At 46.9% G+C, this 14,815-nt stretch overlaps 1 protein-coding gene across 1 annotated transcript in view; it reads left to right on the top strand.

Moving 5' to 3' along the window:
* Positions 1–656: 656 nt before the first annotated feature.
* VPS37B (VPS37B subunit of ESCRT-I) overlaps positions 657–14,815 on the top strand; it is a 27,893-nt gene continuing 13,734 nt past the window's right edge. The window contains exon 1 of the mRNA XM_040443987.1: positions 657–829. Within this exon, the coding sequence (XP_040299921.1) occupies positions 719–829 (111 nt within the window). The 5' untranslated portion in view covers positions 657–718. The remainder of the gene's footprint in view (positions 830–14,815) is intronic.

The raw sequence follows: 14,815 nt of genomic DNA, 5'->3' as shown, positions 1-14,815 counted from the left end.
GGATCTCTTTAGCTCTCCCCTTCTCTGAGGGGGCCGTGTTTTACACTTTCCAAAGGTGGTCTCTAATTTCAGCACCCATTTCCTTCTTTGTGCTCTCCCAGGTTGTAGCCCTTTTACTTGTTTCTTGTTTGCTTCCCCTGTCAGTCCGTTAGCTCCCCTAGCTAGGGGGTCCTTTTGGTTTTGTTCAGGACTGTAGGCCCAATGTTTGGTCCACAAAGCAGGTCTCAATCTTTGTTAAACGAATGCCTTGGCAGCTCTACAATTCCGAGGCGCCCAAGGCATCTAAAGTTGTTTCCCCGTAAATACCCTTCTTTGGAATTCCCCGGGCCAGGCTGGGCTTAGGCTGCAGTGACTTCACTGCCTGCTTTCTTTGGATCTCCACATTTCTTTTCCTTGCGGAAAAAGGCTGTTATGACCTCACAACACATGCTCCGGTGCCGCAGTGACCTCATTGCTGCTGCTTGTCGCGTCACAAGTCCATCCGCAGCACCTTTCCTTTTCCCTACCAGCCCCTACCTTTCCCGGAGGCAGCGCCTCCACGCGTCTGGCCCCCGGGCCCAGCCCGCTACGTCACGTCCGCCCGCCCGCGCGGCGATGACGTCATGCACCAGGGCTGGCGTCACGTGCCCCCCCACTCCGGGGGGGCGGGCTTTGAGGGCGGCGCTTCCGGTCGGCGGAGCCTGGCGGGCAGAGCGGCGGCGGTGGCTGAAACGCGGGGATGGCGGGCGCCGGGAGCGAAGCCCGGTTCGCCGGGCTGTCGCTGGTGCAGCTCAACGAGCTGCTGGAGGACGAGGGGCAGCTGACGGAAATGGTGCAGAAGATGGAGGAGGTGGGCCGAGCGGGGGCGCGCGGTGGCGGCGGGGCCTCGAGAGGGGCGCGCGGGGCCGGGGGCCCTCGGCGGGCTGGAGGTGGCCCGAGGCGCCGGCGATCGCGGTGCCTCTAGCTGGGGTTGGGGAGACCGAGACTGGGGCTGAGCGGGGGGGGAAGCCCCCTGAGACCGGGCTCGGGGGCTGAGCGGGCTCGAGGCGAGGCTGTGAGGCGCCGAGGCTGGGAATGAAGCCCGGATCCGAGAGCCTGGAACGGGCATTTGGGGACCTCGGGGGCTGGGGCTGGGTCGGGTGGGACGAGGAGAGAATAGGGGGATGGGATTAGGGTGGAGAAGGAGGGGGGATTGCAGTGGAGAATTGGGGGGTGACAGACCGGACTGAGTCAGCCAGGGGTTGGGCGGGGGGTGGGTGGGGGGGCTTGAGGAGAGGGTCGAGCGGTACAGGCGGACTGAGGAAGTAACTGGAGTCTTCCAATAGGTTTTCAGGGGCTAGGTGGACGAGCTGGACGAGAGTCCTAGGGTTTGCTATTTCCAGGGTGAGTTTGTAGGGGCCTGGGTGTCTGTAGCTGACTCTGGGCGGTCGTACTGAAATGGACTTTAGCCTTGGGCAGGGTCTCTGAGGTTGAGGGGCACGAGGCCCCAGACTTGGCCACCTTAGAGTTGGAGGGGTCTGTGTATGTGAGCGTTCCCACGAGGGTTAGAGGGGCCCTGTTGGGGCTGCCTTCATTTGGAAGAGGCCTTAGTAGGGCCATCCTAGGGGCTTCTCCCTGGTCTTGGGGTGGGAGCAGGAATCCCTTTCCCCGTAAAGTTGCCCCCTTTTGTGGAAGAAGGGAATCTGGGAATCCGGTGGCTTTGCGTCACCGTGGGGCAAAGTGAGAATTCCTGGAGCTGTTTTGGGGGAGAAGATAAGCCAGGGATGGGGGGACTGGTAGCCAGTCCGCACACGTCTTCCATAGTTGAGGGCCTGCCCAGCCTCTGGGAGGCATATGCCCACTGTGTTCCTGGTTGTGTCACTCCGTCTCTTGTGACCTGCTTTGCTCTCTGCGGTAACTGACTTCACGCTTGCATTTGCGCTGTGAATTGTCTCTTCTCTTCCCAACTCTTTTGGGCTCTTTTCTCTGGGCCGCCCATCCTCCGGGCCTGGGGTCTCCTCCAGGCAGGTGGACCCAGGCTGATCCCAGCTCTTCCCAGCCCGTTTACCACTCCTGCCTCTTTGTCTCCAAAGTCTGAGCCTTCCCACGCCTACAGGGCTGAGCCTCTGCCCCAGAAGCCTGAGTGGGGGCTCTTGGCTCTCTTTCCGAAGAGGGATTGTTCAGCCCTGAGCCAGCTTCCTTAAAAGGGGGCTTGTGTGGAGGTTGCACATTCAAAATCACTGGAAAACCCTCAACAGATTATTGTCCTGAGCTACAGAGAGGCCACTGTAGTGAGATGGTATCAGTCTTTCCATTAATACACCCCTTGTATTCACGGGCTTTGTAACTTGGCACATAGCACGTTGCTCCGAGATGCAGTTTCCCTCATTTATGGTCTCCATGTGGCACTTTCCATCTCCGAGAATAATAAGTGACAAAATCCATCTTTCTTGACTGAAAGAGTCTCATGTCTCTAAAGAAATAAAATCTTTGCTTCGTTTCTCTGCTTTTCAGTTGCCGGGAGACCTTTTGTTGTGTGTCGGCAGGCATCCTTGTGCTTTAATGATAAAATGACAGGTATTTTTTCCTGACGTGTGATCCCACCTACAAGTTATTTTGCTGTACGACTGTTCTGTTTGTTAGAACAGGATACTGTATTTATATTGGCGTAGTTATACCGATTATATTCTACAGTAATAGAAATAAGCTGCTTTTTAGTGGAGGGAAGATTGTAGAAGTGATTCTCTCAAGTCTGAGGCTATTAGGGACAGCTTGTTTCCTCTACCTAAGAACCTGGAGATTATTACATGAAGGGAAAGGCAGATAAATCTAGCAGAACTTTTTTTTTTTTTTTTTTTTTTTTTTTTTTTAGCGAAGGTGACCGTCATACCAGAGTCCCCTATACAAATGCTGACGACTGACGTATTGATTAGGCCACATAATTCAAGTTAAATTACTCAGCAGTACTTCAGGGCGTAGTGCTGTTAAAACAAGGAAACCGAATGAGAAGACCAAAATACCCTAGCCAGGCAGCTCAACGAGCAATAGTCACTTAGCAAATCCTGTTCCCCCAGTCACATGTGGCATGTTTCTGTAGGAATGGGTATAACATGAACAATTAAAATTGTGGCCATGGTCCTTTGACTCAGCTGTTAATGTTAGGCATTGGTTTATTTCGGGGTAGTTGGGGGAAACAGGAGAAAATATTCTGTCAACTGTCCACTCTGAACCAGGTGGAACTTTCAGACTTTGGACTCCTACACTCCAGGCCGGACTTGGCCATTTCGCAGCTGTGTGATTTCAAGGAAGTTAATCCACCTCTCTGAGCATCTGTTAGAGAAGGCTAACATGATGTTTATTTCATAGAGTTGATAAGGGGATTGTGTGAGATAGCGCGGGTTAACACAGCGTGTAATTAGTGCTCAATAAAGAGTAATTGCAATTACTAATAATCACCTAGTTCTTTTTAGGAAGTTTACTGCCAGTCATCAATACCAGGCCATCCTGACAAGTTCACAGCATCTTATTTCAAGAATGTTAAGTAAATTTTTATTTACCATTAGCTTAAGAAACATCTTATCTTTCTGTGGTCCAAATGATTATGTATCTCACCAGGTCCGAGGATGAGATTGTAAACGGAACAGGCCTTTCCCAGCATAGAATCTCTTAATCTGAACGAAAGGCTTTTTTTTTTTTTAATTGGCAGAAGGAAGTGTTTTAAATTGTAGAGTAAGACTTCTTCAAGCCTGAGGGGATATTTTGTGGCGGCTGGAAAGCGTGGCTAGGTTTTGAAGGCATTCACTGTTAGGTTTAAATACAGCCGTGTATTCTGCTTCACTTACATTGTTTTAATTGTGGTGTGTGAGCTTTAGTGCAGCTCAAGACATTGAAATCGTGCTGGAGCTGTTCTCTTTTTCGGTGCCCCCCGTGTTTCTCTTTTCCTGTTGGCCCCGTCCACTGTGCAGTTCCCTAAATGCAGTACCCTCCCTGGTGATCTTTGCTCTTTGCTTTCGCTGTGGGCTAACGTTTCATATGCACACATTTTATTTTTATTTAAAGTTATTTTTACATGGCAATGGAATGCGCCTTCTTCTATCCGTCCACATTAACCCCGGTGGACTTACTGGGCACTCCCTTAAAAGGAACTGTCGCTTAGGGGATTAGGCAGCTAAACCGCACGTCTTGGGTCCTGTCTCCCCGTGTGCTTCCGGAGGGAATGTCGGTTGGTTGGTTGTTGCTAACGGATAATTCCACCCAACTAAGGATTCAAATTCAGGATCTCTGTGCCTTTGGCAAGTGAGAGTGCCCACATGCAGAAACACCGAGGGTCTGAAAAACAGATTGTTTTGTGGAAAGAGTCTGGTCTGGGAGACGCTGTTTCCCTAAGGCGTGTTCTGGTGTGATTGGTTTGGGGCTGCAGAGGTACTGAGTGAATCATAATGGCTCATTGAAACGTACTGACCTTGCTTTAAACCCAGGGACTGTTTCCTCAACACCAGCTGAGTGCTGGTGGGACTGGTTTTTCGAAGTTAAAGTTTAAACGCTTTGAGAGTCTGTTAACTGGAGTTTGTTTCTGCTCACATTGTGCAGTCATTGTGTATGCAGAGGCTTCAAACTTCTAGGTTTCAGTATTCTCTTCTGTGGACTTACTGTTTTAACTCTTGAGTAAAAACTTACTGTGCCTGGGAATATTTCCTGAAATTCAGTTTTATCTGATTTTATTTTTTTTTTTAAGTTTGTTTATTTGGTTTGAGAGAGAGAGAGAGAGAGAAGGATACAGAATCCCAAGCAGGCTCCATGCTGTCAGTGCAGAGCCCGACATAAGGCTCGAACCACGAACTGAGAGATCATGACCTGAGCCAAAACCAAGAGTTGGACGCTTAACTGACTGAGCCACCCAGGCGCCCCTGATTTTATTTTTTAAGGAGGCATTAAGATTCATGAAAAGGGGTGCCTGGCTGGCCCAAGTCAGTAGAGCATGTGACTCTTGATGTCGGGGTCATGAATTCAAGTCCCACGTTGGGCATAGAGCTTACGTACATACATAATTTTTTTTTTTTTTTTGATAATGTAAGGAGCATAGCCGAGACTTGTGTGACCTTATTTCAGTTACTTAAACTCTCTGTGCTTTGGTTCCTCCACTGTAAAGTGAGGGTGGTCACCACACCTGCCTTTGAGGGTTCTTGTGAGGCTCAGTGGAATAGCAGGTGAAGGCAAGCAGTACTTTGGCACAGAGGGGGCTTCAACAGAGGCTAGCCCCCTCTTGTAAGAGATTTTCGGAATTGTTAGACTGGCTGGCCTAGGTGAAATCTGATCACTTGCTCTCTACTTGCATTGATTAAAAGTGTGGTGGGTGTGGTGTAGTACAGAACCGCCTTTCGATACAACCCGCAGACCTTTGGCAAGTACTCTTGTCTTCCCAGTTGCAGTTTCCTCCTTGAAAACAAAGGGGGTGACAGCGGTAACCTACTTCATAGGGTTTGGGTGGATTAAATGTGATAAGTACATAGGATGCTTACTCTGGTACCTAGCACAGTGATCACTCGGGAAATTGTTATTATTGGCTAGTATTGCTAAAACTAAAAGGCATCATATCCTGGCTGCCGTTTCAAGAAGATTCCATCTCAGTTTCACAGCTATGGAGCACTAACTGTGCAAGACGTTTTAAGGATGGAAACACGAATAGGGCATAAACCCCGTATGATAATTTGGGAAAGAAACCACGCACACAGACCTTTACAGCTCAAGAGCGAGTAAGAGGTAGAGAGTTCGAGTTTGGGAAGACGAGCAACGTGTGGAGGATGGGTGGTGGTGCTGGCTGTGCAGCAGTGTGGACGTACTTCACCGTGGCTCTTGAAAATGGCATCTTCTTATGTATATTTTATCACAATTTTTTAAAACAGAGAATAAGGAGGCTGCATGTGAATTGTAAATGACATCGAAGGTCAGATGAAGAGAGGCTCTCTGGCGAGATTAGTTAGGTCCTAGTGCAAGAGATGGACTTTGATAGGTGGGTAAGAGTTAAGAAGGTAAACGATCAGATACAATAATGCCTCTGAAAGGGTTTAGAGTAACGTAAGGAACATGTGTCTACCTGCCACGCGGCTTCGGAAGTAAACACTGTCAACCCAGTGAAAAGTCCTCTTTGTGCTCCATCCTGGGCCCGACACCCACTCCACCCCCAGCCACTGCCTTGAGTTAGATATTTATTCTGAGTAGGATTTTGAGAGCTAAGCATGGGCAATCAGGAAGAAGTGACAGCGAGGGTGCAGTCCCAGAGCAGGAAAGCGTGGGACAGGCTTTCTGACTGGCGGGTTTACCAGCTACTTGAGCCGGATCGGATCTGCGCATGAGCAGGGAAGTGACGGGCAGTGATGGGGAGGGAGGCTGGTGTGCCGTGTGTGCGCGGAAGGCCGTGAGTTTGGTAGCGGTGAGTTTCCGTGACTTTCTGGAGCGGAAGAACGGTATGATCAGAAGTACTCTTCAGTATGGTTAAGTTGGCCGCAGAGTAGGGGCCGCGTGGGTGCGGGAAGGTTCAGGAACGGCCAGGGTGGAAGTGGAAACCCAGGTGAGGAGAAGCTGGGGTTTCAGCTGGGTTTCTGGGAGCGGGGTCTCCAGCCTCCTCAGCTTTGCCTTCCACATGCTCGCCCTGCCTCCTGCATCACGGGCACACGGTATCTTTGGGGACCTCTTCTGTGGTACTTGTCACACATTTTGTAAGTCATTCACTTCCTTGTGGCCCCATTTTGTCACTTTTGTCTTTGTGTCCTTGGCACGTAGGTACTGCTGAGTGCAGTTCACTGGCTTCAAGTTGGAGATGAGTAAGAGTGGGGGGGAGGGGAGAGGGCTCACCCAGACCCTGCCTGCCAGCCCAAGAGTGAGGGACCGGGTGGGGGGAGGCGGGCAGGTGGAAACCTGGTTTCGGAGCTCAGGGGACCAGTCAGCTGAGATACAAGTCTGGGGGCCAACTTCCTTCAAGAAGAAAATAAAAGTTTGAAAGGCCGCTAGGAGTAATTCGTGGGCTGGGAGGAAGAAAGAGGTACCATCGAAGCACAGGGAGAGACGAGTCTGGTATTTTCCAGACAAGTGGACATCCTGTTACAGTGCTTGTACTGTATCAGACTGGTCGAAAGAGGAACCTGGATTTAGACTGAACTGTTGGAGCATCATGTTGTCCTGTCCACAACTGATGTGCTCTTGAGCTAAGCCAACTTTGTTGTTTATAGAAGGTCCTGACTTCTGATGGTTCGGATTATGACCGTTTGACTTCGTGATGGTGCAAAGCGCAAAAATGATACACATTCAGTAGAAACTGCGCTTGGAATTTTGGATTTGTCTTGTCCCAGGTTAGCAATCGGCGGTCCCATCCTCTCGTGATGATGCTGGGTAGTGGCCGCGGTCAGCCATGCGGTCAGGAGGGTTGACAGAGCTGAACGCGGACAGCCACCTGCACCAGTGTCCGCTCCATTTGTCACTTTCAGTACAGTAGTCAATGACATGAGATAGTCAACACCTCGTTATAAAACGGGCTTGGTGTGGGGGCATCTGGTTGGCTTAGGCGGTAGAGCATGGGACTCTCAATCTCAGGGTTGTGAGTTCAAGCCCCATGTTGGGCATGGAGCCTAGTTACAATGAAAAAAAAATCTGTGATAGAGGATTTTGCCCAATTGGAGGCTTATGTCCGTGTTCTGAGCGTCTAAGGTGGGCCAGGCTAAGCTATGATGATTGCTAGGTTAGGTGTACTAAATACATTTTTGACTTAGAGATATTTAAAAAAATTTTTTTTTTAATGTTTTCGTTTTTGAGAGAGACCGAGCATGAGCGGGGGAGGGGCAGAGAGATTGGGAGACACAGAATCCGAAGCAGCGTCCAAATCCAAGCCGTCTGCCCGGAGCCCGATGCGGGGCTCAAACCCCCAACTATGAGATCACAAAGTTGGATGCTTAACCAGGCACCTCTTTATGATGGTTTTTTGGGACGTAACCCCATTGTAAATGAAGATCTGTATTTGGCTTTTATCACGGTATTTGTAGCGGAATGTTTGCTGTGGGGATGAGCCCCGTAGGTGTGCAGTTCAGGGTTTTCTGTAACGACTCGTGTGTCGGCCACTGTTGATGTATGTAATGGCTGGCTCTCAGAACGTGCCGAGACAGGAGTTCTGGTTGGCTTACTTCCTCCCTCTGCTCTATGGAGTTTGTGGATTCCACAAAAACTACCTTATTCAAGAAAAACTTATCTTACCCGGTGGTAGAAGGGCAAAGGAAAGTCCTTTGCAGAATTTCTTCCTAGGGAAGAATGCAAGCGGAGAGGAAGATGTAGCTTTGTTGTCATGGGTTATGTTGCAGTATGTCAAGAGAAAGAAAGCTTTTGAAATCGTTTCGCATGGAATTAGGAGGAATATTGTCCACTACTGTGCCAAAGAGTTCTTGTCAAAAGCAGATACTTGAGTAGCTCGTTCCGTTACAGGCAGTGTCATAGTTAATGTTTCTTCCAAATTAGATCTTTCATTATCACCAGAGGTGGAGCCACCAGGAGTGGCACCTGGAGGTTATGTCCATATCCGTTGCCTGGTGCCCCGGTTGGCAGAGGGACAGAGGAAGTGCTAATTAGTGTTTGCCATCAGACAGCAGCTTTCATTAGCGTGAACACAGCTGAGGTCGAGCAAGGTTATTCATTACTCAACTTTTATGGAGCACTTTGGGGATATGAAACCACGTAGTTTTCATCTTCTGGGATTGCGCAGGTACACAAAAGTCAGTTACAGATGTCGGAGGTGTGAAACAGTGGTGGTGGGGACACCCTAGCGGGAGGGGACGCAGCAAGCCTCTGCGGGGCTGGGGGAGATCCACGGAGAATGTTTCCTTGAGGAGATGACTAATGTGCTGTGATTCGGAGGAGGAGTTAACCAGGTAACGAGGGAGAAGGGCTTCCAGCCATGGGGGTGGACAGCAGGAACCTACACAGGAAAAGCCTAGAGAGAGAGGTGCAAAGGGATAGTCTAGCCTTGCCGGAGGGATGAGGGCGGGGCTTGGTGGGGGAAGAGGCCAGAGAGGCAGGCAGAGACCAGATGGCTTGATCTCTCGGCAGAGGGAGCCACCTGGGAGTGCTGTGTTCACAGTTGTGACTTAAATGGGTGGTTCAGCCAGCCCCAGGGGTTGGGGGATGGATTTGAGGAGATGAGACCAGAAAGCAGGGAGATCCGTCGGAAGCCTGGAAAAGATGCTTGATTAAAAAAAGATCTTTGGGCAGCCGAAATCGCTGACTTGGAAGCTCACACCAGGCTCCTCGCAGGGCTTGTTGAGTCTTGTCTCGTACACCGTTCAGATGGAGACACGCCAGGTCATATGGTTTGTGTGTCCGTGGCAGATTTTCAAAGGGTGTAGGGAAAGATGAACAGAGCCAGTAACACCGTCTGGAAATAAATGATAGAGAAAGAGGAAGCAAAAGTGATAAAAAGCTTCACAAAAAATGTAAGGTCAGCTCTTAGGCATAGTGGTTAAAGGTGGGATTTGGAGGACACCTGGTGACTCAGTCAGTTGAGCATCCGATTCTCGGTTTCTGCTCACCCAAGTCACAATCCAGGGTCTTGGGATCCGAGCCCACTCGCTCTCTTTCTTTAAAAAAAAAAAAAAAAAAAAAAATGGGATTTGGGTTCCTGGGAAACCCTGGGCACCATTACCCTTTCTAAATATCAGTTTCCTTATCTTTAAAATGGGCATATTATAACAATGGCCTGACAGGTCGTTCTGAAGGCTAAACAAGGTGATGATCGTAAACTGATGAACAGGGCGCCGTGGCAGTAATGGAAATAATGGCAGTTTTAATAAAGTGGTCGGGGTCGGGGCTGTTTGGTTTAGGGTTGCATTTCCCTTAGTTGTCCTGGGGCCCTGCTTCTGTCAACGGTGATTACATTAAAAGGATCTCCATGGTAAATAAGTTTGGGAAACCAGTGGTTAAAAGGGATTTTTGTTGTTTTGCCTTGTTTGGTTCTTACTGTTAGGGCAGGGCGTGTGGTAAAGCTCCAGAGGGCGGACACTGAGCGTGTCCTGTTCTTGGTCCCAGAACTCATGGGACTAGCTTCCCTGGGGCATGCTTTGGCAAATGCTTATTCAGGGGATAAATGTGCCATCTGCTTCCATAGCCCACGGGTACTGGTGTTTCACAGACAGCATGGTAGTTACTTGATATTCATGATGCCAGTTCTTGGTCATCAAAGGCTGCCCTGCATTCACATACTCCGTTTAAGAACACGGGGAATATATAGTATTTCATTTGTTTTGAGTATATGGTATTTCAGTTTCGGATTCCAACTAATCTTTAAAAATATTTTTACATGTTTATTAGAGAAAAATTCAGAAATGAAGAAAAACATAATCACATGTGATACCAGCACCCGGACATAAACCCTTATTAACATTTTATGGGTTTTTTTTTTTTCCCATGTTTTTCCCCCACTGGGATCATTCTGTATATAGAGGGTGTGTGTGTGTGTGTGTGTGAACCTAAAGTTATGCTCTGGGCATTTTCTTATTTTTATGTCATTTTTTCTTTTTAAGTAATCTCTTCACCCAGTGTGGGGCTTGAATTTATGACTTTAAGATCGAGAGTCTCATGTTCTACCAACTGAGCCATCTAGGTGCCCTGATTTTCTTATTTTCTACCAGAATATTCTTATATGGGGCGTCTGGGTGGCTCAGTTGGTTAATCCTCTGACTCTTGGTTTCGGCTCAGGTCATGATCTCACCGTTCATGAGTTCGAGCCCTACATCGGGCTCTGCTGGCAGCATAGAGTCTGCTTGGGATCCTCTCTCTCCTGCTCAGGTGTGTGTTCTCTCTAAATAAATAAGTAAATAAGTACATCCATCCATGCATACATAAAACAAAAAGAAAAGAGTATTCTTATATGGCAGTATTTTTAGTGGCTGCATGATCTTTTATAAGTTATGATAAATATCATCATTTTTGTGACCATTCCCTCATTGGATAGTTCATTGCTATCATAAATTGTATTGAAATTAACATCGTTAAATTTAAATCTATTAAAACCTCAAAAAAATTTATTTTTATTTTTTTAATTTTTTTTTTTTTAACGTTTATTCATTTTTGAGACAGAGACAAAGCATGAACGGGGGAGGGTCAGGGAGAGGGAGACACAGAATCTGAAACAGGATCCAGGCTCTGAGCTGTCAGCACAGAGCCCGACGCGGGGCTCGAACTCACGGACTGTGAGATCATGATCGGAGCCGAAGTCAGACGCTTAACTGACTGAGCCACCCAGGCACCCCCCCAAAAAATTTTAAAATGATTAAGTCTTAAGTATCTAGGCAGGTTTTTTGTTTTGTTTTGATTTTAGTTAGAACATCAAATTCCCTACACCAGATCAAGTTGCAGGTATTTTTTGTTATGAATATAAGTAGAATGATTTAGGGGTAACTGATTATTCTTTGACTAATCCCTTTCTCTACCCACAGACTAAAAGTATCCCACTATTAGAATAGCATTTTCTCATAAGAAGATGAATAATTTAAATCATGTGACAGTAAATTGTATCCATTAAACTGAATTCACGAGTCAGGGGTTGGAAAGTTTATGTCATGATGTATTTCAAATGTAAAAGCAAAATTGTCAAAAATGTAGTCTTCACATAATTCAGGATCCACCTGGTTAGGCGTTTTCTTATTTTGCATCTGTGTAAAGACTGTCCTAGAAAATTCTCATACATGCACTTGTAAATTGGGGGTAAAAGGAAATAGAAAAGAGGAAGAAGAAAAAACAAAACAAAACCCTGTGCTCTTACTAAACAAACGATTGCTTTGGTGGTTTGTCCTGGCCAGGAACTGCTAATAAGAAAAGCAGAGTTTATAAATTTTCTCTCTTCCATAAGGCTCTTTCTTTTTGAGGAAGGGAGGAGTGATCTGGATTTAAAAATCACAGCAGAAGCTATTAATTGACCTCCCTCCACTTCACCAGAGTGCTCCAGTAATTGGCTATTCCCACCATCGGATACAGCGATTGACGACACCACCCCTACGTTCGTGATCAGGTTTCTGGACATTTCTGCTCCCAGTGCGGTTGAGTCCAGGACCTGGCCATTCTGGTTTCTTTGTTACAGTAATTAACTTATTTCATTAAAATACTGTGGCAAAAGCTGTAAGCGAAAGGACCGTGAGGGAAAACTGAGCTGCTTGCTTTGGAAAGAGTTAATAGAAGGTGGTGTGCTAGAAACAGACTTGTTAGCCAGTGAGGTGTGTTTCAGGCTGGGGGAAAACAGAAGAATGCCAGGATTCTGCTCTCAGCTCACTTGTCCAGTGTCTTGAAACCCTCCCCGTCACAGGATGTGGTCTGGATGAAAAAGAACTTTTGGAACTTGAGCTAGTGGACCCTTTGTCTAAGAAAAGACCTTTGCCTTACATGAAGAAATGGACGGATGTATATCTTTAAACTTTTGTGTGTTTAGTGATTTATTGCTTTAACTGAACTGCTCAGCTGACCAGCCAAGTGGTTCTGATAATGTGGAGTGAGGGCTTCTCAATAGCTTCCCTGACTCACCTGCTGAGACTCTGATTCCGTAGGATCAAGTGTAACAAGCCCTTTGAGGAGACTTAGGGACAAAAGCAGTTAATGTTGTCATCAGTTTGGGGGTCCTGTCCTGCCTTCTGTTCCTCCCTCCTCTCTCTGGAGTCCTCAGGAATTGTAAGGTCAGTGATATACTAGGAAAGTAACATTTTCTAACACGTGAGAGTTGTCACAACCCATCACACCTATTATATTTCTTTATTATTGACATCATTATCCACAAAGTGGGAGGTCCCCCCCGCCCCCGCAAATATTAGGAAGCACTCCTCCAAGGGGTAGGGGGAAACAAAGCACCCAGGTACCTCGAAAACTAGAAGATTATCAAATTGTGTTTCTTTGAGACCATTTAATTCTTCTCTGGGACTAGTCCATTTATTTTCAAACGTAGTAGCTCTTTGCACGTCTGTGGTTAGTTGCACTTAAAGTGAATGTCATACCGATTTCTAAGGTGCAAGCCAGCTCCGTGTGGGAAGGAATCGTTCGTCTATATCCCATTGCGTGCTACTTTGCGTGCAGCAAGATTCATCTCAACAAGGATTTTGAGATCTTCAATCAAAAATAGCAGTCTTTATTAATCTAATATGCTGTCTCTGTTGAGTGGGTTGTTTTGGGGGAACATTTGATAAGCATCTGGTAAATTTCTTTTCCCGTGTGGGCTGTCGCCTTGGAGACACACAACCCACGAGGTGGTTATATTTTAGAACAGTTTCATAATGCTCGACAGTTCTTTCACTGTATTTTTGAGTTTTCAGATCTTTAATTTTGTGAACATGTTAAGCAGTCCAACTCTGCAGCTGTTAAGTTTTTTTATTTTTTCATTTTGGGGTTGAATTAAGCCACCTCTGCAGCACACCTCTGGGATATTGTGGGCTTGGATTGCAGGCTTCCCTGAAAGCCTGCATTTAGTGGGAAGACTGCAGAAAGAGGAATTTGTCACTGGCAAGGTCTTCACTGAATGGAAGATGAATTTGGGCTTTCTAATAGCTGTTGATATTAAACCCTAGGCTTAAATTGCATGTGACCTTGGTGATACTTGTCCTAAAATTAATCGGTGAGCTAGATCAAGATATTGTACTCAATAAAAGGAGAGATTAACCTGGCTGAATACGTGCCAACCTTTTGGTCGTCTGATCCATAAGCTTGTGTATTTAGAGTCTGAAGGCAGTCTAATGTTTTCTACTGGTAGGAAGGTACAGGAGCTGAGATTTATTTTGTTCTTCGTCTTTATATTATGGACAGCTTTCAATTTAATTTTATCTGGAGAGGAAAATATAAAAATCGAAACGAATTTCCCACCAAAAGCAGCCAGCATTTCTTCAAGAAGGGCTGGTCCAGATCAGGGGCAGCAAATGTGCAGATGGGTCTGGGACCCCTTGTTCTACAGGAGGGCTGGGTGGCGGGGGGAGCGGGGACGGCTGGCAGTCCTCTGGGGTATGTCAGCTTGAGACCCAGCCCGAAGTGTCTCCCACCAGCCATGGACACTTTGATCATCAGGAAGATTACAAACTGCAATTGATTGAAACACACAAAAAATACAAATCCTGGGGGCGCCTGGGTGGCTCAGTGGGTTGGGGGTCTGATTCTTTCTTTTCTTTTTTAAATTCAAGCTAGTTAACATACAGTGTAGTCTTGGTTTCAGGGGTAGAACCCAGTGATTAATCTCTTACCTGTGACACCCAGTGCTCATCCTGAAAAGTGCCTTAATCCCTTAATGCCTGTCACCCATTTACCACCCCCCCACCACAACCCTTAGTTCTCTGTGCTAGAGAGTCTCTTATTGGGGTGCCTGGGTGGCTCAGTAGGTTGTGTGTCTGACTTTGGCTCAGGTCATGGTCTGACAGTTTGTGGGTTCAAGCCTTGCGTTGGGCTCTGTGCTGACAGCTTGGACTGGAGCCTGCTTGGGATTCTGCGTCTCCCTCTCTCTCTGCCTCTCTCCCACTTGGGCTCTGTCTGTCCTTTTCTCTCTCAAAAATAAATAAAAACAAACAAAAAGAGTCCCTTAGGGTTTGTCTGTCTCTCTGTTTTTATCTTGTTTTTCCTTCCCTTCCCCATGTTCATCTGTTGCATTTCTCAAATTCCACATACAGGTGAAATCATACGATATGTCTTTGACTTATTTCGTTTAGCATAATACCCTCCAGTTCCATCCAGGGTGTTGTAAATGACAAGATTTCATTTTTTTCATCGCCAAGTAGTAATCCATTGTGTATATATACCACATCTTTCTTTCTTTCTTTCTTTCTTTCTTTCTTTCTTTCTTTCTTTCTTTCTTTCTTTCTTT

The sequence above is a fragment of the Herpailurus yagouaroundi genome, unplaced genomic scaffold, assembly GCF_014898765.1.
Source record: "Herpailurus yagouaroundi ecotype Mexico unplaced genomic scaffold, PumYag 191, whole genome shotgun sequence".
In the NCBI taxonomy this organism is placed as follows: domain Eukaryota; kingdom Metazoa; phylum Chordata; class Mammalia; order Carnivora; family Felidae; genus Herpailurus; species Herpailurus yagouaroundi.
Note: the sequence above shows the minus strand (reverse complement) of the source record. Positions and strands in the feature narration are given on the sequence as shown.